We start from the raw sequence: 23,274 nt of genomic DNA, 5'->3' as shown, positions 1-23,274 counted from the left end.
AAAGTTTTATTATCTGAAATTCAATAAGCTATCCTTTAACCGAGTCAATGTTACTCATTCTATATTTTATATAAAAATTTGGTAATTCAATGTTATTATTCTTATGGATTTTATTTGTATTTTTAAAGAGTATTGTGGAAGTTATAAGCAAAAGATATGGAACTCCTGCAAGATGTTAGGAATGCAGCAATAAAAATATTTCTGCAGCAGTATTAAAAATCTTTTTCCCCCCTTGAAATTCAAAATAATTTTTTTTTCAATTAAAATGTATACTTTTTATTTCACATTTCATTATTGATATTAATTTATTTAAAACTTTATGAAATAACTTTATATATTGTAACTGATTATGTTACTTAACTTTATATTCCATCTAATTCAAACATTTTTATTGACAAATTATTATGTTTTAAGTATTCATAAAAATGTTAAATTAAAAATTTAAGTTCTAACGCATAAAAATATACACAATGAGAAAATTAAATAGAAACAATAGATATCCATTGTGATCAAGAAATAACAGGAGGTGTTGGGAGCCCTGTAACGTGTTATGTACTGGGCGAAATGCAACAAAATTTGGCCACCACCATACACATTAAAGTATGCGGCTTCGATTAATCAAGGGGAAAAATAATTAGTACCAAAGCTTTATTATGTAATTTGCTTATACGGGTACATTGTGACATGACGTCGAAGATAAAAGGAAGCGTTGAATATGTCATTCTGCAAGAATTCGCACGTCGACTGCGTTGTCACTACGTGAACACGCCTCATTAGTCAAGCTGTTTTATCAGCGGGATGAAAATGCCAGTGCTGCTCTTCATGAACACCGGCGGTTAAAACAGTTACGTACAGGACAGATGACCATAACTAACTTCCGAAGGATAGTTGAAAGATTTGAAACAACAGGAATTCTTGGTGTGCAACCAGGCCGAGGACGTGAAGTTATCAAGCAGGAACAAGTTGAATTTGCAACTGCCGTTATGGATCAAGGGATAGCTAATAAGCAGGGTACCAGCAGTTCTCGATCAATATCACGATAAACAGATACCCGTTCTCGACGACCAGAAGATATTGGGTAAGATCCTGAAATTTTATCCGTATAAGATAACATCCGTTAACTTATGACACTGATCTGAATCTTGGCAATATCTGGTTATGTGGCAATTCTGATTCACTTGAAAGGCGTTGTGTACCAAGGACATTTTCCTGACATTCCTACTTTAAAAGATCAATAACGTTACATGTCAGACGAATAAATGCCGATATGCTGCGAGCCACCTTCGAAAACTTCATGTACCGTATGCAATTATTGGAACATCAAGTTGGTAGTCACCTTGAGCAAAATTTGAAAGTAAATAAGCTAGCTATAATAAACGCTTTTCATTGGTATTTGGTGTGTTGCTATTTACTGTTTCCACTGACAGTTATGTATTCTTTTTCCACACATTCTACGCTTGCAGCGCCAGGATTTCTCTTATCGGCGTTTTTTTGGGATTTCCTTTTCCAGATTTAAAGATATCATTACATAAAAATTATTGGATGTCTAGGGAGTCGAAAATAAAATAATTTATTTTTCTTCAAAAGTAGAATGAGAAGTCAGAGAGAGGTAGCAGATAAAGATAGTTTAAAAAGTAGGGTAGACACAATTCAATTTTGATCTTTGTAAAAACATCTCTCACATTGATTTAGTTTGTCTTGGAATTATCCAGTGATTTGATATTAATTAATATTACATATTCCTACACTTGATGCATACAATTTGTAGCATTTTCAACAGTTTTTTTTAGTAAATTTTCTCACAAGAAATTTGCAAAAATATTTCATACATAAAGAATGTGTTATATAACCACAAATGTTATGATTTTTATTAAGGGACCAATCAATCGTAAAGATCTTTCGTACATAGACACTCAAAAATAAATTTTAATTCTAAAAGCAATTACTTTGAATATAAAATTAATTTTTCAATTCTAATTCCATATCTAAATTAATTATTTTTAAAAATTTTGAAATGCAGTTACATCCTAGCAAGGAAAACGTTTTGTTGCACATCTTACAAATATGCGAATTTAATTTTGTATGCGTCAATAAATACCTCCTTACAATGTTTCGACCAGGAAATACGTTATTACACACACAACGAACATGTAGCTATTTTTTAGAATGGGTCGGTAAATGGGACTGCAAATTTCCTTTTTCATTAAATACTTTATTACATACAGAACTTTCTGCTTCGTATTTATCAGAAAATATTTACATAAAATGTTTCCACAAGAAAATATTTTATTGCATATATTTCAAACGTCCGGTTTCTCTTTCGTATGTGTTCTTAAATGTATCTTTAAACTTCCTTTTTGAGAAAACGGTTTACTGCAAATCTCACAAACATACGGTTTCTCTTTCGTATGCGTTCTTAAATGTATCTTTAAATTTTCTTTTTGAGAGAACGGTTTACTGCAAATCTCACAAACATACGGTTTCTCTTTCGTATGCGTTCTTAAATGTATCTTTAAATTTTCTTTTTGAGAGAACGGTTTACTGCAAATCTCACAAACATAAGGTTTCTCTTTCGTATGCGTTCTTAAATGCATGTCTAAACTTCCTTTTTGAGAAAACGCTTTCCTGCAAAACTCACAAACATAAGGTTTCTCTTTCGTATGCATTCTTAAATGTCTCTTTAAATTTCCTTTTTCAGAAAACGCTACACTGCAAATCTCACAAACATACGGTTTCTCTTTCGTATGCGTTCTTAAATGTATATTTAAACTTGCTTTACGAGTAAAAGGTTTAATGCAAATCTCACAAACATACGGTTTCTCTTTCGTATGCGTTCTTAAATGTATCTTGAAACTTCCTTTTTGAGAAAACGCTTTCCTGCAAAACTCACAAACATAAGGTTTCTCTTTCGTATGCATTCTTAAATGTATCTTGAAACTTCCTTTTTGAGAAAACGCTTTCCTGCAAATCTCACAAACAAAAGGTTTCTCTTTCGTATGCGTTCTTAAATGTTTCTTTAAATTTCCTTTTTGAGGAAAAGGTTTGCTGCAAATCTCACAAACATACGGTTTCTCTTTCGTATGCGTTCTTAAATGTATCTTTAAAGTTCCTTTTTGAGAAAAAGCTTCACTGCAAATCTCACAAACATACGGTTTCTCTTTCGTATGCGTTCTTAAATGTCTCTTTAAATTTCCTTTTTCAGAAAACGCTACACTGCAAATCTCACAAACATACGGTTTCTCTTTCGTATGCGTTCTTAAATGCATGTCTAAACTTCCTTTTTTAGAAAACGCTTTACTGCAAATCTCACAAATATACGGTTTCTATTTCGTGTGCCTCCTTAAACTTCCTTTATGAGAAAACGCTTTCTTTCATATCAGTGAATGTCTCTTTAAATTTCCTCGTACAGAAAACATTTTACAGCATATCTCACAAATATGTAGTTTCTCTTTCGTATGTGTTAGTAAATTTGTCTTTAAATTTCCTTGTTGGGAAAATATTTTATCGCTTACATTACAAGCATACAGATTTTTTGTATGCGTTCTTAAATGTATCTTTAAACTCCCTCGTAGAGAGAACACTTTATTGCACACATGACAAACAAATGGTTTCTGTCTAATAAGCGTCGAGTTTTGTGGCATCATATATTCCTGCGAAGAAAAGACTCTACTACACATTAAGACTCTACTTACATAAGGTTGCATATATTCTAAATTTGAGTGCATAGATTAAAATAATATTTTAGAGTGCATGATCCACATATTTGCTTTTCTTTCACAAGCGTGAAAAAATGCTTTGTTAAAGTGCTTTGTAAAGAATTAAAAAAAAAAACTATTATTAGCAAAGGTATCTTAATAGATATGCTGCTTGTGCATGATTTATATATTTTACAAGAATTGACAGAATATTTTTTAAAAATTTTCAGAGGACTACTTGTTTTTATTGCATATATAAAGTAATAGCTTTTCTTCTCAATCACTGGGTTGATGAGATCCTAAGCCTTATTGAAAAGTAGAGCGTTAGCTGCATATATTTAACCTTGCTGACTTATAAGCAATATTTTTGCTCTTTCCGCTGCTTCCAAAACCTGAAAAAAAGAAAATTTCATTAATCTTTACACTTGAAGTTAAATTTTCAGAAATAAAGAAATTACAAGCCCACAAACATCAAATACAAATATTTTAACAATGCATTACAATTTATTAAAATATGTATTATGTATATAACGTACTATGCAAAATACTTTTTAACACACAACGCATTATGCAATATATTTTTTATAATGTGTATTATACATATAATGAACAATATTTTCACGTCTTAGTTATAAATGTTTCTTTAAAAAATGTAATGTTTGTATCAATATGAAAAAAAAAAAAAATTATCGAATCTCTCATCAAGAAGGCAATGCCTCATTCTATATTTTTCTAAAAATTCACTTTAAATGTGCTAAAATAAGGTTATGCATTTAAATGAATTAATGTAAATGTTAAACTATTGAATGTTAAGGTAAAGTAAAGAAACTTGTTGTAGAATTACATCTTAAGATATTCCTGAAAAATAGAAGATTTTAATGTAGTTAAACACACACACACACACACGCACACACACACACGCACGCACACACACACACACACACAGAGAGAGAGAGAGAGAGAGAGAGAATAATAAATAAACAACCTTTTTCAAGTGGAACACTTGAAAGAAATTTGGTAGTTGTAGAAGAAATAATGCATCCTTTAAGTTACTAACATTGAGTTTCATTAGAAATAAATAAACTGCAGTACTTTTATCTAATTAGAATAAAAGAGAACGCGCATGGGTGTTTCTGGTGTGTTACAGAATAAATTGTTTATCCGGGAAAAAGGTGCACCAAGTAATATTTTTTTAAAATTTTAATTAATTAAAAATAAAACAAAATTTTGATATTTTTCCTGAAAATTCTCGACAGTATTATTTTGTTAAATTGATTTATATAACATTTTAAATAATGTTATTAAAAATTTTATTTTTCACAATACCAGTTTGCTTACTGTGCAATTTTTTACCCTGAAATACTGTTTTTTTTGTGTGTGATTTTAATCAAAATGATTTTTTAAACTGTTTTTTTTTTTGTGGTTTTAATCAAAATGATTTTTTAAATCTAATTTTTAATAATACATTTTGTTGCAAAAATCTCCACTTGTTTTCATTTTTTTTTATCAACTATATAATCGTGAGATTTTATAGTTGAAATGTCAGGAAGAAAGATTTTGTTTTAATACTTGAGTAGCGTGCTTAAGAAATAACTTAGTGAAGTTAAGTATCACAAATGTCAGAAAACAAATGGTGCCAAATTTAATTACACTATGAGTACATGGAACTTTATACACAAATACCAGAACAGGACAATGATTCTGAAATAATACGGTTGTAATGTCTGCAATGGGCTGCGGTGGCAAGATCTCGGCTTCGGAACAGGATAGCTTCAGGTTCGAAACCCGAGACACCGAAGAACCATCGTGTAAGCGGGTTTGGTGCACGCTAAATACATCGAGGCCAAATGCCCTCCCATTGGTGTGGTGTGAAAGTTTGGAGTGGGAGTGCCAGCTAAGGTGTTGTCCTCGTCATTTGACCGCGATTCAAAATTACGAGGTCCGTTGACATAATTTCTGAGGAGGTGTTTATATTCGGGCAAGTGCCTTTATGAAATTAATAAATTATCATAAAAAAGAAAATACTTATAATATTCATCAATGATATGAAAAGTACTGACACATCTTAAATTGATTGATGTTTTCACTCAATACTTTGCGTACAATGAAATAAAAGTTCATACAAAATCTACCGCTTCCTTATACTCCACTATTAGAACACTAATTAAATCTCTTTCATGCATATATGTGTCAAATCAGTACCTTAGAAATGGTAAAAGATTAACTAAATACTTACACCATGGTAAATGGGAATTTTTTTTTTCATGCTATGTATGTAGAAGCAATTATTTCTATCATTTTCATTCACTTAAGTTTAAGCATAAATATAAAAAATCTCAATCTTTTTTTAAAAAATTGAACCTTTGTAACATTGTATTACTAGCCGTCTTTGGCCACCAGCCGGTTCGCCAATCTTAATGCACATTAAAATTTTAATAATTAAATATTTTATGGAACTCCCATTTTAATTGCTTCTTCATTAAAATATTTTAAAACTTCAAATTTTAATAGTCATATAATTCACTCTTAATATTATAAAGGCTTTCAGCCATAACGTAATATGTATCTCTAATTTTCTGTTAGCTCCCGTAGAATTTATGCTTTAAATTAAAGTGGAAATGATAAAACTGCAATAAATATAATAATATATATATATTTTTTTTTACTAAAACGAAGTATTTCTTTTAAACACGAGTACTGAAAACAGAGTCGCTGAGTATTTAAACCTTATGAGAATATTTTTCTTAATTCATATAATATCTTAAGAAGTTTTCAATAAAATTTTCTCAGATTCATCATGAACAGATCGATTAATTAACAATGTTTAGTTTTAAATGCATCAAACACTAAAAAAAATAAACAGAATCGTTTGAAATAATCTGTCGAAAACATATTAAGCCTTCAAAACAGAGTCCGAATCCGTTGTCAACAATCAGAACACAATGCGCATGCGTGAATTTTCAACGCCACTTATGGTAATGCAAATGCGTGAATTTCTACTCCAATTGGGGTAACGCTATGCAGATTAGAAATTTTTAATTTCCTTTATTCTGTTTTATTTTAATTCAAAAGTACTTCAGAATGAATCTGAAAGATCGATTATTAAATCGATGTTTCGATCGTTAACTTTAAATGCATCAAACCTTAAGAAAATAAACAAAATTCTTTGAAATAATCTGCCGAAAATTTCTTAAGCCTATCCTCTTTAGCGTGGGAAAAAAAAACAAAAAAAATCTGAAGCCTTATTTATTTGGCGGTGGGGAAGTGAAAAGATTTTTTTGGCGGGAAAGTTAGCTTTTAATTAATAATTAAAATTCTAATTAAATATTCAAAAAAAGGGACCATAGGTAGCGCTTTAGAATGACACGAATAAAAGATGGCGCTACGATCACTACATGAGTATCCCCCTAGTGAACAAGGAGAACGACAAATGTAATAATACAAGATAATTATACACGCATAAAAATAAAACATCACATAATATAATAAGTATTATATAGGATAATGGTTTCAAATGGTAAATAGAAATTGAAGTAAATAGATGCAATAATATATGAAATACATAAAATTACAGTTACAATATATATACACACGACAATTTATATCTCAGTAATTAATCTCGCTGGAAAATGGACATGACGTCCACTACGAGAGGTTTTGTCGATAATTGTTCATTTTTAGAAGAAAGTTCATTTGAGTTTTATGAATAGATGCAGGTATAGAAGGTAACGAGTCATTAGATCCTGTCAACACATATGCAGGTTTGACACGGTCTATGGAAACTGTAACATTTTTATTATTAATTTTTAATACAAAAGTTTTATCTTTCCTGCTGATTACAGGGTGTGGACCAGTGTAAGGAGGTGAAAGAGGAGGTTTAACACTGTCCACTCTCAAAAATACATGAGAGCAAGTACTTAAGGATGCATGAATATAAATAGGCTTAACCGAGTGTCTAGACGTAGAGATAGGATTTATAGATTGCATTAGTGCTTTGAATTTTGATACATAGGTATCTGTTGGTATTGATAGATCTATTTTTGAGGTTAAAATGTCAGAAGGCAATCTGAGGGTTGTACCAAAGACTAATTCAGCACATGTGGCATTTATGTCCGGTTTAATTGCAGATCGAATTCCGAGTAAAACTTTGGGAATAGTTTCAGTCCAGTTTGGTTGACAATGGGCTATAATAGAACTCTTAAGAGCCATGTGGAAACGTTCTACAAGTCCATTGGATTGGGGATGGTAGGACGTTGTGCGGATTCGATTTGTACCTAAAATATTATTCAAATGTCTAAATAGATGTGAATCAAAATTTTTACCTTGATCTGTAGTTATAGTTACTGGACAACCGAAACGAGATATCCAATTATGAATTAGGGCTTTACATGTTGTTTCAGCGGTTATATCAGAAGTAGGAATAGCTTCCGGCTATCTGGTAAATCGGTCAACTATTGTCATACAATATTTATAACCATCAGATAGTGGGAATGGTCCTATGAAATCGATATTTATATGGGGAAATCGAGCATCTATCAAAGCAAAAGTGCCTATAGGAGATTTTGTATGTTTTTGAATTTTAGAGCGGTGGCAATTATGACAAGATTGAACAGAATTTTTAATAAATGAATTCATGTTTAGCCAAAAATAACGTTTAGTAATCAGCTTTCTTGTTGCTCGAATGCCAGGATGAGAAAGATTGTGAATATTTTCAAAAACTATTGAACGAAAAGAATTTGGAATGTACGGACGAGGTGAATTAGAAGATAAGTCACAATACAAAGTTACATCCTCTATGGAAAAATGTTGCTTTTCTATTTTACAATTTGAAGACTTCAGATATTCTTTAAGTTCAGAATCATTTAACTGTGCAAGTAAGATGTCATGAAAATTAAATTTTTCTTTGAAATTGAATTGATTTCAATGCGAGACAATGCATCTGCAGCAATTTTCTCTGTACCCTTGACATAACGAATATCGGTAGAAAATTGGGATATGAAGTCTAAATGTCTCAGTTGACGAGGCGAGCATTTATGCAGCTTTTGCTTAAAGGCTTCAGTAAGGGGTCATTGATCAGTATAGATTGAAAATTCCCTACCTTCAAGCATGTATCGAAAAATTTTTATGGAAGCATAAATAGCAAGAAGTTCTCTGTCGTATGTTGACCAATTAGTTTGACTCTTAGAAAGTTTCATTGAGAAGAATGCAATGGGTTCCCAAATTCCACTTGAAAGTTCATTTAAAGAGCTTCCAATAGCAAATAAGGATGCATCAGTCCACAGACTTAAAGAGCTCCAGGAATCGGATGTTTGAGTAGGGTAGATTCGGCAAGAGCTTTCTTAGCATTAGAAAATGCCTTGTCAGCTTCCTCAGACCATTGCAGAGTAGTTTCAGATTTTTTTTTGCTGGCCGTGGTAATTTCTTTTTGTTAGTATGGCCTTCAAGAAGTTTAATCAAAGGTGATAATATGTGAGCTGCCTTGGGAAGTAATCTGCGGTAAAAATTAAACATACCCAAAAATCTACGAAGTTGAGTAAGGGTAGTGGGTCGTGGGAATTCTTGAATTGCACTAACTCGATCAGGAATTGGAGAAATACCTTCTTTGGAAACTTTAAATCCTAAAAAATCTAGGGTAGGAACACCAAATGTACACTTAGAAGATTTAATTGTAAGTCCATAATGGTCTAATTTTGAAAAGAGAGCTCTGAGATGTTGAATATGCTCTTCGATTGATTTTGAAGCAATTAATAAATCGTCAATAAAAGCATACACACCATCTAAATCTCTAGTAACTTCATCAATAAATCTCTGAAATTTACTTAATGCATTACACAAACCAAATTGCATCCGAGTGCTCTTGAAAAGTCCGAACGGAGTACAAATAGCTGTTTTATGAATGTCCTCGGGAGCAATCGGAATTTGATGAAAAGCTTTTACTAAATCAATATGAGAAAAAATTGTGGTTCCATGAAGTTCGCTAGTAAAATCCAAAACACTGGGAATAGGATATTTGTCCTTTTTGGTCTGAGCATTAAGAGCTCTAAAATCACCAACAGGACGCCAATCGTCACTTCCCTTTTTCGGAACCATATGTAGAGGAGAGGCATAATTGCTGTTGGATGGCCGCATATGGCCTAAATATAACATATGCTGAAATTCCATTTTAGCGATTTTTAAGCGATCGGTTGTTAGCCTACGAGGTTTTGCATAAACAGGAGAACCAAAAGTTTCAATATGATGCATAACAGAATGTTTTACAGTTTGGTTTGCATATGGAGATTTAACAATATTAGGAAAATCATGCAATAACTTTGAAAAATCATCATTACAAAATACAGATTTTACAGAATGAACATCAGCATTATTAAGAATAGCATGGGCATTTATATGTGTACACATATCATTTAAACGACGATTTCTTAAATCAGGTTGCAAATTAAAATCATGTAGAAAATCTGCACCAATAATTGCAGTTTTAATATCACAAACAGAAAAAAGGATAAACAAATTGTTTTCTTAAACCTAAATCTAAAGATAATAACTTTTGTTTATAAACATTTATGATGGAACCATTTGCTGCAAAGAATTTTTGAATCGGAATACACATTTTATCATTTCTAGGCGCAGGAATCAAACAACAATCACTGCCAGTGTCAACGAGAAAATTTACATTTGATTTTCTATCGCGAACAAAATGGCGACGAGAACTACTGGGCGAGGCGTATGTCGCCGCTACTCTTTGCCGTTGTGGTTTGGCTGATAATTGCAAGGCGGAATGCATTTATGCGCTTTGGAGTCGTACTTCCGATGATACCAACAGATATCATCATTACTGGCAGGGCTTTTCCGTCGAAAACGAGGTTGACGATTCCGTGAATGACTTCTGGAATGGCGACGCATCTGTGCAATTTCTTTGCGCAACATTTTAATTTCTGTTAGCAGTTCAGAATCAGCTGTAGCAGTTGAATTCGAAACAACACTTACCTGGATTGGTGCTATATCCAGTATTTTGTCGGCTATTTCAGAGGTTTTTGAGGTGTCAAAGGTTGTATTGAGGCAAGAATCGATTGCACATTAGATGGTAGTTGCTGAAGAAATAATTCCAGTAAAAGAGAATCGGCGATATTGTGAATTTCGGCACGTCTTTGAATAATTCTTAACAGCTCGGACGACTTCCGATTATGCAACTGTTCTCCAGCCAATAACTTACGAATTTCCTGGGATTTAGATTCTCCGCATCGGGAAATGATCTCCGATTTTAGTTGGCTGTAAGGGTCAGCTGCATCTGGTGAAAGAATGATATCGCGCACAGTTATCGCGATTTCAGGAGGCAAGGTGCTCACGCAGTAGTTGAATTTAGTGCGAGAAGCTGTAATTGGCTTTGGAATAGCCAATTCAAATGTTGACTCCACCATCGTAAACCAGAGGGAAGGGTCGGACGGAATGAAGTTCGGCATTTTCACAGCTGAGATTTCCTCCATCATGGTAGTAATATCGTTTCAAAACGAAACTTAGTAAGATAATATTACCAAATTAAATCAAAAGAGATGCGAGGTTTCTTATCCGGGTCACCATTTTGGTGATGTTCATGCAGAGTGTTGTATAAAGCATTTCATCGCTATTAGAAAAATAAACTCTTTATTTCACTAACAACCATCGGAACATCACCGCTTAGTGCACGTATACATAGAACGGGGATTCCCCGGGCGAAGTATTAGGGAAAGTAGATAGGTAGCGCTTTAGAATGACATGAATAAAAGATGGCGCTACGATCACCCACAGTACCAAAATTAATAATGCAATTTCGTAAGAATGCTATTGGAATAACATCAGATATTAAAAAGGACTTCTTACAAATCAGTCTGAACCCAAAGGACAGAGACTACTTTCAGTTTTTATGGTGGAAAGATTTTTCAAAAAGAGAGGAATTGATCCCCCTGAGACATTGTCGAGTGGTATTTGGTGCTTCTCCTATTCCATTTTTACTTGAGGCAACGATGGCTCATCATCTAGAGAACGTTTCAGATGGAAGGAAGGAAACAGCTCGTCAACTTCAAAAATCCTTTTATGTAGATAATTGCATAACTAGTTTAGAAACAAGAGAAGAGGCAGCCAAATTTATTTCTGAAGCTAAAGAACTGATGTCTGCAGCCAAATTTCATTTACGAGGTTGGGTTACTTCTGAAAAAATTGTAGGAGAAACAAAAGTGAGATATATTCCAATACTAGAACTTTCCTGGGATACTGAAAATGATGAACTTTCTTGTAACGGTGCTATTAAAATTGCAGAAGAAAATATAACTAAACAAACATTATTATCTATTGCTCAACGAATTTACGACCCAATAGGATTTACGAGTCCAACTACTCTAATTCCAAAGATCATTCTTCAAAAAACATGGAAAAGAAAAATTAATTGGGATGATGTGCTTCTACCAGATATATGTAATGAATTTTTAGCCTGGTACAAACATGTAAATCTGCTAAAAGATTGCAAAATCCCAAGAAGACTCATTTCAAATCCTTTTAAAGATTGTCAGATAGGTCTTCACTGTTTCAGTGAAACCAGTGAAGCCTCTTATGCCACATGTATTTTTTTACGTGCTGAATATAACGGGAAAGTTTCCGTTCAATTAGTAGCAAGTAAGTCAAGAGTGTCACCAACAAAGGAAATTACGATTCCTCGATTAGAATTGTTGGAAGCTCTTATATTATCCCAATTATATTGCCAAGTGACAGATGGACTTGAGGTAAAATTTAATGAAGTATACTTTTGGACTGACTCGACTGTTGTCTTAACGTGGATTAAACGGGATAGTTCTTGGAATACATTTGTAAGAAATAGAATAACTGAATTAAGAAAATATACCAATTCTGATAACTGGTATTTCGTGCCAGGTCATATGAATCCAGCAGACCTTCCTTCAAGAGGTTGTGATGCAAAGATTTTATTGAAGAGCAAGTGGTGGTAAGGTCCAGAATGGTTATCAAAATCACAAGAGTTCTGGCCTTTGAATGAAAAACAAATTATTGATGAAAATTTAGTTGAATCAGAGAAAAGGAAAACAATAGTCAGTAATGTTGAGCATGAATCAGTTAACTTTACTGACAATCTACTTTATTTCTCGAAATATACAAAGATTTTAAGAATGCTGGCTTGGATACTACGTTTTATTAAAAACTGTCGTCTTAAAGAAAAATGTAAGGAAACCAAACTAACCTATGAAGAAGTCCAATCAGCTGAAAACTGTTTGCTAAAGTTAATTCAAAAGGAAAGTTTTGCAGAGAGCAAGATGAAAGCATTGAAAAATATGCAAACTTTCAAAGACGATTCCAACATTCTTAAAGTTAGAACTAAGCTCATACTGGGAGATGAAGAAGAGAATTTTAAGTGCCCAATATTGTTGCCGGGTAACCATGAAATAATTCGTTGATTGATACACCAGAAACATTGTGAGTTGCAGCATGCCGGATTTCGAACTCTCATTTCCAATTAAAGGGAAAATTACTGGATTATTTCTGTCAATAAAATAGCAAAACGAGTAAGCTCTCAATGTATTACTTGCAAAAGATTTAAAGCCAAACCTACGGAGCCACCTTTAGCACCTCTTCCTAAAAATAGAATAAAAGTTGCTGCAGCATTTGAAGTCACAGGGATTGATTTGGCAGGCCCATTGTTTTTGAGTTCTGGAGAAAAGACATGGATAGTCCTTTTTACCTGTGCTATTTATAGGGCTGTTCATCTTGAGTGAGTCAATTCCTTGTCCACGGAAGCGTTTATAATGGCTTTAAGAAGATTTTTTGCTAGAAGAGATCGAGTTAATATAATCTACACTGATAACGGCACCAACTTCGTTGGTTCAAGTAATGCATTGAAAAATCTAGATTGGGAGAAGATCATGTCGTTTTCCACTCTCAAGAAAATTAAATGGAATTTCAACCCTCCAACTGCTGCATGGTGGGAGCGGATGATCCCCATGCTAAAAGAAATGTTAAGAAGAATTTTGGGCCGAAAGAGTATTGATTATGAAGAATTGGAAACTCTTATATGTGATTGTGAAGCTACAATAAATTCCAGATGTCTCACATATATTGAAGATAATTCAGAAGGTCTAAGGCCATTGACACCTGCTTGTTTCTTGCAAGGCATTCCTAGTAGTGATACAACTGATTTAGACGAAATCGACAGTAAAAGCCTAAATAGAAGATTACGTTTTATTCAAAATCTACGGCATGATTTAAGAACGAGATTCCGCAACGAATAAGTAGCAATGTTAGTGCATAAAGGTCATCACACTCGAGATGAATCTTTGAATGTTGGAAACATAATTCTTCCTGAAACTGAGGGAAAACACCTTCACTGGCCCTAAGGAATCGTAACTGAAGTCCTCCCTGGAGCAGATGGACATTCAAGAGTCGCCAGAGTAAGAACAGCTCAAGGGGAAAAATTAAGACCATTCCACAGACTTTATTCCTTGGAAATCAGAAGTTCTGAAAAATTACCATTCATTGCTCAGCAAAAGGATAAAGACACAAACACTCAACTTCCTGCAACTCCAGCTGTTTCAGATCATGATTCCAGTGAAAATAATGATTATATAATCAAAATAACTCCTGATGTCACTAAAGCTGGTCGGCGTATTAAAATTCCCAACAGACTCGATTTATAACTTTTTTTGCAATTTCAGGTACTCTATAAAATTGCAAGATGGGAGATTATGTAAGCGTCATACCAGTTGCAGCTCAACTCCGCTCCAATGTAATTCCTTCAGATTTCGTTTTTCTCGATGTAAATATGCTTTCGAAACTTTCTATGTAAATAATTGCAAATAAAGTGTTCTCTCATATCACATCCATAGTAATTATTGAAAATATTTTACATAATTATTTGTGTTACCTGATTTGCTATGAAATACCAGAGTTTCTTATTTGCAGACAGAATAAGAACAGATTCCTTATTAACAGAAAGAATATCACAAGTTTACAATCTTTCTTGATTAATATTTTAGAAATTAAAGATATATCAGGAATGTTCTCAATAATAATTAATTACTAAAGTCTTCTTTAAACTATTTGAAAAATATTCCTTCAATTCTTTTAATGAGATCAGTTATACCGACAAATAACGATCTAAATATTTCCTATTCTTTTCATTTTGAAAAAAATATTTTCAATTTTTGAAATCTTTTAAATTTAAAATAGATAAAAACAGCACAGCATTTCTTTAAAAATCTTGACTTCATCTTATATAAATGCCACGGAAAAAAAAATGCAATGTATATTAACAATTTATAAACAGTAGTAATATTTGAAGAAAAATAATATTTCAATTTGAATAAAAATATATTGATTCTAAAGAGGATAAAGCAGAAAAGTATTACAATAAAAGTTTTGAAATAAATATACAATGCTGGAAAATTAACAAAATATATCATTATCTGCATATTATAAAAACCAAGTGCAGATAAAAAATTTCTCCACACTTCCATATACATTTACAATTCTCATTAGTTTTTCAATCTGACTAACCTTCAGTCAATTATTAGAATCAAAACAAAATTATAAGCATTTAAATATAAAAAATTAATTTTCATATCTAGGATACATTCTACTTGGTCATTAAAGATGAAGTAAAGAAATTAATATTAATACAAATGCTACATAATACACTTGCTTCAACTTGAAAAGAGATAGTGGAACTCGCTCAGTTTTCAAAAGAAAGCAATAAGATTTCTACTCTTTCAAAAGCTGTTTTATATTCTTTGAAAGAATTAAAACTGGATATACTTTCAATGTTATAACTTCCAGCATAGAGTGAAACAAAAGTAACAGTAAAAAAATTATGAGGCAATACCAAGGGAGGTTCTGATAACATATCCGATTATAGCCTGTCTTCATAAAGAGCATTCAGAATGTAAATTCAAGAAAGCATGCTATTGTTAAAAAATTTTGGTAGCAAACAAACCTAGTGTAGCAATTTAGAAGGTGGTCAAAGAAAGAATGAAAAGTAAAAGCATCATATAACACACTCTTTAGACAAAGTATGAATTGCAAAAATATTCATTTTGTACCAGCTCTCTGGTGAATAAAAATATAAATATTATTTTCTCTAACAATTTATAATTGAAGAAACATAAGAGATTTCACAAAACAATTATGCAAGATATGGCAAACATTATAGAAAAAGAACATGGAAGAGAGTTTCCACCAAATCAAGCAAAACAGCAAAAGATTTTTCAAATATTAACAATTTATCACTTATAAAAAATTATAGTTTGGTGATCATACAATGCTGTTTAGTTAAGCGAAGAATTGTAATAAGAATGCAATATATTTCTAAAATATAAGTTATAACAAATAAATGTGCAATATTAAAAAAAAACAAAAAAAAACATAGAACTCATAATAATAAAAAATTTAGCTAAATAAATAGAATGCAGGAAAACCAAATAATTTTTATAACGAAAATTGTATACCTTAATAGTGCAAATTCTCATAAAAAATATCTTTCTTTATTTATACATTATAAACGCGCACATTCTGAAGTTTTATAACACACAACAAGTTAAAATCATTTCAAAACTCAAAAGAATACTTATTGCTTTTAGTTTAAATTTGAAAATAATTCAATTACTGATTAAATAGAATGGCATTCATACATATATACATGCATCTGTATAGTGAATTTCAATAAAATCATATACATATGTAATGTAATGATCTATTAATTCAGTTAAAACCATAATTAATTTTCTAGTTAATTTACTTTATTCCAGATTTTTCTCTTATTTCCTGATGTAAATTCTATTTTTTCATTTAAATATTTCCAATATGCCTGTAACAAATTGCTTAACAATCCCACAGCACAAACAAAAGGATAACAATTACTAACATCCACACATTCCTTTCAAGGTTACACAACATTTCATTTCCTGAACTGACGCATGTCAAAGAACTTCTATTAGAATCCCTTATCTCATATGTTCTGTTGTGATTGAACACATTATACTATATACAAATTTAGACTTTCCAAAGAAAAATAAATTGAAAATTATTCTAAAAGAGTCATTTTTTTTGGTCATGCATCTCAAAATTTTTCTATATATGTATTGTTCTCACAATTTATGTTATAAAAGAATAGAAACCCCAAAAACATCAAGACAGGGAAAAAAAAAACTTATTGTAGAAAGGTTATTCAGAACATTATTGATTTCATATTATCATGCAAATATCCATTTATCTACAAACATCTATAATCATATTATATCCAGAAAGTTATCAAATTTTGATAGCATAGAAAGATCACAATTTCTTTCATGATAAAATCTCCAAAGAATTGAACCAAATTATTCCAAATTTTTAACAAGTATTAATTGCAGAAAAAATAAATATTTTAAATATCCTATTTGCAGGGCAGTCTATCAACTTGCAGTCATCTTCTTCATTTAAGAAGTGAAATATATATGATTTCTGAAATTCTTAAACTTGGGATTCCTTGTTTTTATTCTCTTAGAATTAGAAACCATTTCACTTTGAGTAATAGAATTATCTGATTATATTGTGGTGATGTTCATGTAGAGTAATGTATAAAGCATTTCATCGCTATTAGAAAAATAAACTCTTTATTACACTAAAACCAGATGAACATCACTGCTTAGCGCATGTATACATAGAACGGGGATTCCCCGGGTGAAATATTAATATAGATTGTATTAGGGAAAGTAGATAGGTAGCGCTTTAGAATGACATGAATAAAAGATGGTGCTACGATCACTACAAAATTTTTCTAGCAACACATAACAACTTTAACTATTTTTCACAGCAAAAATAAGACTTTTATAACTTCATAATAGTTTGAAATTGATAGTACTTTTCTTAAGCAGTATGTTTTAAAAACACATGTAACATTTCACACTTTGAATAACCATTTCTTAAACCCTTTTATTCCTAACATAATTCGAATTCAGCACACTTGAATGCATGAGCTTCCCTTTCACAAATAAGAAAAATTATCTTAACCTTCAAAAACAGCAATAATGAGAATAGAATTCTCAAAAAAAAAAAAAAAATTATGTTTTCAAATATATACCTGGCCGAGCATGTTTAATGAACAAATCATTTCCCATTTGTAGTAACTCAATCACATTTGGCTTCTGAGAGTTTTGATATGGTAAGTCAAAAGAAATTTGCATTATCTTAAAAATAAATTTTATAGATATATGCACAATAGAAAATGAGGTTTTATTGATATAACAGGGGAATTACTTTCTTTACATGATGGATAAATAACTTTTATCTAAATTAGGTTCTTTATCCTAAAACAAATGTAAAGTTTTTTTAATTAATATAACTGAATTGGCATATTCTACTTCAGATATTTTTGGTTCCATTTCCAATGAAAGTATCAGCATGTAAATTGCATTCAGATAATTTCTTGCCAAGTAAAATCCTAGCAAATTTATTGCAGTTCTCTTATTTTATTTAGCATATCTTGGAAAGAAACAAGACATTATCGGGGTCTCTGGGGAAATAATACAGTTGTTTTATATGTCTGGAACACTAACCCCTTCCGCCGTTGCTATTCGAGAATAAGCAATGAATTACTTTCTGCTGTAGCCAGTCAGTTTTCTATAGCAGAACCAGGGAGAACTTTCACATGATTTGGATTCCTAAATAATTTTTGAGTTTAAAATTCATGCAAATTTACCAATGGATTACAAATTCATGCAAATTTACCAATGGATTACAAATTCATGCAAATTTACCAATGGATTACAAATTCATGCAAATTTACCAATGGATTACAAATTCATGCAAATTTACCAATTCTAATTTACCAATGAATTACCTAAAACAAAATATATAATATCTCTGTAATTCATGTAAGTACTTAACATATTTTATTTTCTTTTATTACCAGCATTTTCCGAGTTGTAACTTTTTGACTGCAGCTACAAATTAAGCCTAAAATTGTATTAGCATTAGACTACTACGTGTTGGGAGTAGACAGATATGTTTTGATGATAAATCCCATATTTTGCATTACCATTTTAAGAACAAATTGTTTGCAATAATTTTCTTTATTTTTCTTGAAAAATATCTTTGTTTTTGTTCAATTATTTTTTTAATAATGAATTTTATATCCAATGACATTTGAAAATTATAAACTAAATTTTATAAATAATGCATAAAATTACAAGTATCTTATTACTTAAAAAAATAGTTGAATAAAAATAAATTTTATTATTTTTAATAAACAAAATTGATACTTAATATTAGAAAGATTTATTCTATTATTAAATGAAATGAACAGAATTTATTTAATTATATATATATATATATATATTCAAAATTCTCATTTAATACAGAAAACTCAAAATTTATGTTATTCAAAGTCTTAAATATCATATTTATTAATGATTAAATGTTAGAATTATAATATGAACATTTTATATAATTTTAGCTCATATTTATTAAATGATTCAGAATTTTAATAATGTAATAAAATTATAATAGCAATTTTTTTTGGTAAACTATTATGAATTTTTAGTAACGAAGAGTGGAAGTGGAATTTATGCATAAGCAAATCCTGTCAGATGCAGATGACAATTTTGTGGTAACAATTAAATTATTTCTGGGGAATCGAGTCAAACTGAAAAAAAGTTAAGACCTAGTAAAAAATTGAAGTCACATTCTAAATAATATGATCTCTATGACAGATTTAATACCTATGAAGTTTTGACAATCTGGATTCACTTTTCATAAATTGAAATTTCATTTATGATGTGGTAATTATACAAAATTAAAGTCTCCTCTAAAAATGTAATACTTGAAATAGTATGTTTTGTGGCAAAGGAATCTTTACTTGATGTTTATAAGTGAAAATTGCATATCCAAATGAAGATACAATTGAGAGTTTCTAAGAAATTTTAAAATATTTTTTAGAAACGCATTTTAAAATATTGCCACTGATCTTCTACTGAATTCTTATTGAGTATATAAATGCTTCAAATTGATTTTGAAAAAATATATTGACTAATCATTCAATTTTACATGTTGAAATTTATGCAACATAATTAAATATATAAAAGGATTAAGTGAAGAATAGTATGCACAAGAGTTTGTCGCCAATATTGCAACCCATCAGAACGCTTTTCTAGCAACACTAATGCTGTTTTGTTTACTACTTTTTCAATGGTTGAGTTGTACATAAACTACAACTATATTATGAAAAATGTTAAATTAAAAAAATATCAATTAAAGATTTTAATTTTATTCTTTATTATAATTAAAAGTTTATTAAACAAAGAAAGTTAAGTTTATAATTAAAAGTTATATTCTGCTTTCTTTTTTTTTTTAATGTGAATACGAACAGAAAATATTTATTCTTTTGCAATTTTTATTGTCAATATGCTCTTTAAAAAATCGTCTGCATTCTCACTTTAAAAGACAGCTGCAATGGAATGACTCCCTTCATAATTTATTATGTCGGAAGTATTTCGAACCTGTAGAATGGATGAAGGGTGAGTAAAATATGTAAATATATATATTTACGAGTTGCTGAAGTTAGGAAAGGATGCTTGTTTGAAATTTTGTATTGAGAATGGTTTGATATCGAACCGGCAGAATGGATGAAGGGTGAGTGGAATATATTTTTTTACGAGTTGATGAAGTTGGGAAAAGAATATTTGAAATTTTGTATGGAGAATGTTGCGATTGCTTCTTTCTTTTGGTTATGTACTTTTTCTGTTATACAAACAGTCCTTATGTTCAATGTGCTAGCGAAGCTACTAGGTTCCCGCTGCTAGCGTAGCCGTAGGGTGTTTTTTTTAATGTAAAAAATTCGGCATCTGTAGAAGGCACTGGGCAGTATGTAAAAAAAAGACAATACTTATTTTTAAAAAGTCCTAATTATATGACGGGAAATGGTAACCGTAACTGTTCCGCGTAAGTATTTGTTTATTTTGTCCGCCATCTTTATTGGCGACTTGGCATTGTTGGCGCAGCAGGGAGCACACTATAACTCACTTTTACCATATAAAAAAGTCAGTAATATATATATATAATCTTAGATTTAAAAAAAATACAAACAAAACTTCACGCGTTTTTTATTTACTAAAGAAGCAAGTATTAAACTTTCAATACAGCTATGCAGGAAAACAAACCTCCATTTCAATACAACAACTATCTTATTTTAACCATATATAACGACGTTTAATTCCTTAAAAAAATCAACTCTTTCAAAATATAAGGTGTTATGAATCAATTAAAACTTACTCATAATTATTTCAAAGTTTAGAACAAGTTGAATTCAAACACCGTTATGCGATGCTAATGGCCACAGAAATTCTACAATTTGGAATAAGTTTTTCTGCGCTCAGATTTAACTGGAGAAAACGAGTAATATCCATCCGATTAGAAGCGGATAGCGTAAGAACGATCATACAATGTTAACTTCTGAACACGACTGAGTGTCTCTGCGCATGCTCAGATTTTACTGGAGAAAATAAGTAATATTCACTATGGTTCATGATCGTTCTTTCGCTATCCGCTTACGTCAGGAGCATCATCAGGATGAAGAATTTTTTCGTGTTTAGAAAATCAAAAATGTTAAAAATATTTTATCATTTACAACTATTAAAAAAAAAGTAGGGAAGTTTTTTTTCAACCTATTTTGAAAGTTAATTAAAAAAGTATTTTATAAATAAAAAGTTTTATAGTTAAAACTTTAAAAATAGGGTTGATTTTTGGTTTCTTAAATATTTAATGAAACTTCCGGAAAAATGACAGTAAAATTAATGTATCTTCAGTACTATATTGAGGATGTAAGTTAGGAAAGTATGGTTATGTTTTTTTTTCTCTTATATTTAAAGTGAAATAAAGATTTACCTTATTTTTTAAAAATTTTAAATGCTTTATTTAAAAATGTTAGTAATCAAATACCCATATCTATGAATTTAATATAATAATTTAGAAAACTTAAAGAAATTTATCTTCCTTTGCGGAATTTCTGAGAATAACATTTGAAATCATTTTTAAAAAGGGCTTTTGAGCAACAAGGAAGTATCAACCAGCATATTAATTGAAGCTGCTATTTTTCTTCATATTGTTACAAAAATTTTTCTACAACAAAATACCTTCGATCAATCATAATGACGCAGCACATTTAATTGCTAGTTAAGCAGCTTTCTTGCTGTCTAATCCTCCAGTTTCTCTACGTGTTGGCGACTCCGACTACTCTCACTCACCACTTCTGATGATACACACACTTCACTGCAGCTTCAGAGTGCCCGTCTTTTATAGTTTCGGGAGGCGGGGCTAGAATCTTCATACCAATCAGGATGTATCTGTGTGTATCTCAGTTCCTACTGAATGGATCGTGAAACTTCTCGAACTTTCCAGTATGATCCATTTAGTCGCTAAATTCGTCGCCAAATGGCCGCCAATCTCTCAGGTCATTGACGCACAGGACAGATCTTACAAAGGTTTTAACGGTTTTTCCCAGGATGACACTATTCGTGCCGGGTAGCGAAATTACAGATTTGTAACAATATCTTCTTTTGTTAAGTATTTTAGTTGAAAAAAATTTCTTTTTTTTTTAAAATTGAAAAATGAGATGATAAAAAATTACAAATTCTAGATCTTATTTTTGTAGTAATATGAAGTGAGAATAAAAAATACAATAATTATATATAGTACTAAAGTTTCCAACTATCATCGTAATCCTAGTTCATAAAAAACAGGATTATTTACATCATGTTTCCTAATTTTTCTAAGAATGTAATAAATTTTCCACTTAAAGATTCTATGTAATCCATCGAAATTCCATTTAATCAATGTATTTTTTAATGAAATAATCCCATTAACTATTTTTGCAATAAAAGTACTTTATGTACATAATAATTTTAAATATAATAAGTATCTACACCCTATCAGTGGAACGAAAATTTGATCTAAAACCTTTTTTTGAGCAAAGAATTTAAGGGGATATACTTCCACTGATTTCAATCATTCATTAAATTTTATTTCAGTCTAATAAATAATTGAAAAAATAATAATAATGAATTATAGTTTTGAAATTCAGTTCTGACAAAGAGAAAAAGCAATTTGTCAAATTTACTGTGATAAACGTGAACTATTCTGCAGCTACATATTTTTTCAGTGGCAAGGACTTTCTTTTAAAACATATACACTTTTTGTTACTGCATATACATTAAGTTTGATGAATACTTAAGTTTTTATTAACGTGATAAAATAACGTGAACTATTCTGCAGCTACATATTTTTTCAGTGGCAAGGACTTTCTTTTAAAACATATACACTTTTTGTTACTGCATATACATTAAGTTTGATGAATACTTAAGTTTTTATTATGGTACAATCAAAGAAAGATAACTGGGAAAAAAATCATCAGTTTAAATTAGTAATAAAATGTTTATCAAAAGAGACAAAAATAAAATTTAATAAGATCCCCTCCCCAAATTCTTTGGATTCTTAAAAATAAACAATATTTAGATAAAATTTAACATGACTATATACTCAAAAGGGAGTCAATCATGGAGTAACTATATCCATGATA

General features: G+C 30.7%; 3 protein-coding genes across 4 annotated transcripts; 1 reads left to right on the top strand and 2 right to left on the bottom strand.

Moving 5' to 3' along the window:
* Window positions 1-631: 631 nt before the first annotated feature.
* On the bottom strand, window positions 632-21,107 carry LOC129971481 (zinc finger protein 569-like). Of its 2 annotated transcripts, none has more exons than XM_056085295.1 (2): window positions 20,973-21,107; window positions 632-4,087 (listed from the first exon to the last, which is right to left on the bottom strand). In XM_056085295.1, exon 2 carries the CDS (start codon window positions 3,264-3,266, stop codon window positions 2,301-2,303), a length of 966 nt encoding a protein of 321 aa, XP_055941270.1. In that variant the 5' UTR covers window positions 3,267-4,087; window positions 20,973-21,107; the 3' UTR covers window positions 632-2,300. The 2 variants fall into 2 exon arrangements, with proteins under 2 accessions (XP_055941270.1, XP_055941271.1); XM_056085296.1 differs by lacking the exon at window positions 20,973-21,107 and adding an exon at window positions 19,424-19,800.
* Window positions 10,712-11,176, bottom strand: LOC129971906 (uncharacterized). Its single transcript, XM_056085884.1, has one exon. The coding sequence runs from the start codon at window positions 11,174-11,176 to the stop codon at window positions 10,712-10,714; it is 465 nt and encodes a 154-aa protein (XP_055941859.1).
* On the top strand, window positions 11,456-12,667 carry LOC129971905 (uncharacterized). The gene has a single exon (XM_056085882.1). It carries the CDS (start codon window positions 11,456-11,458, stop codon window positions 12,665-12,667), a length of 1,212 nt encoding a protein of 403 aa, XP_055941857.1.
* Window positions 21,108-23,274: the final 2,167 nt, after the last annotated feature.

Source organism: Argiope bruennichi, chromosome 6, assembly GCF_947563725.1.
Source record: "Argiope bruennichi chromosome 6, qqArgBrue1.1, whole genome shotgun sequence".
NCBI lineage: Eukaryota > Metazoa > Arthropoda > Arachnida > Araneae > Araneidae > Argiope > Argiope bruennichi.
This window is presented reverse-complemented; position numbering and strand designations above follow the sequence as displayed.

Bases quoted from the DNA above. Each gene is read 5' to 3' on its own strand.
- LOC129971481 (XM_056085295.1), bottom strand. From the start codon at position 3,266: ATGCATTTAAGAACGCATACGAAAGAGAAACCGTATGTTTGTGAGATT.
- LOC129971906 (XM_056085884.1), bottom strand. From the start codon at position 11,176: ATGGAGGAAATCTCAGCTGTGAAAATGCCGAACTTCATTCCGTCCGAC.
- LOC129971905 (XM_056085882.1), top strand. From the start codon at position 11,456: ATGGCGCTACGATCACCCACAGTACCAAAATTAATAATGCAATTTCGT.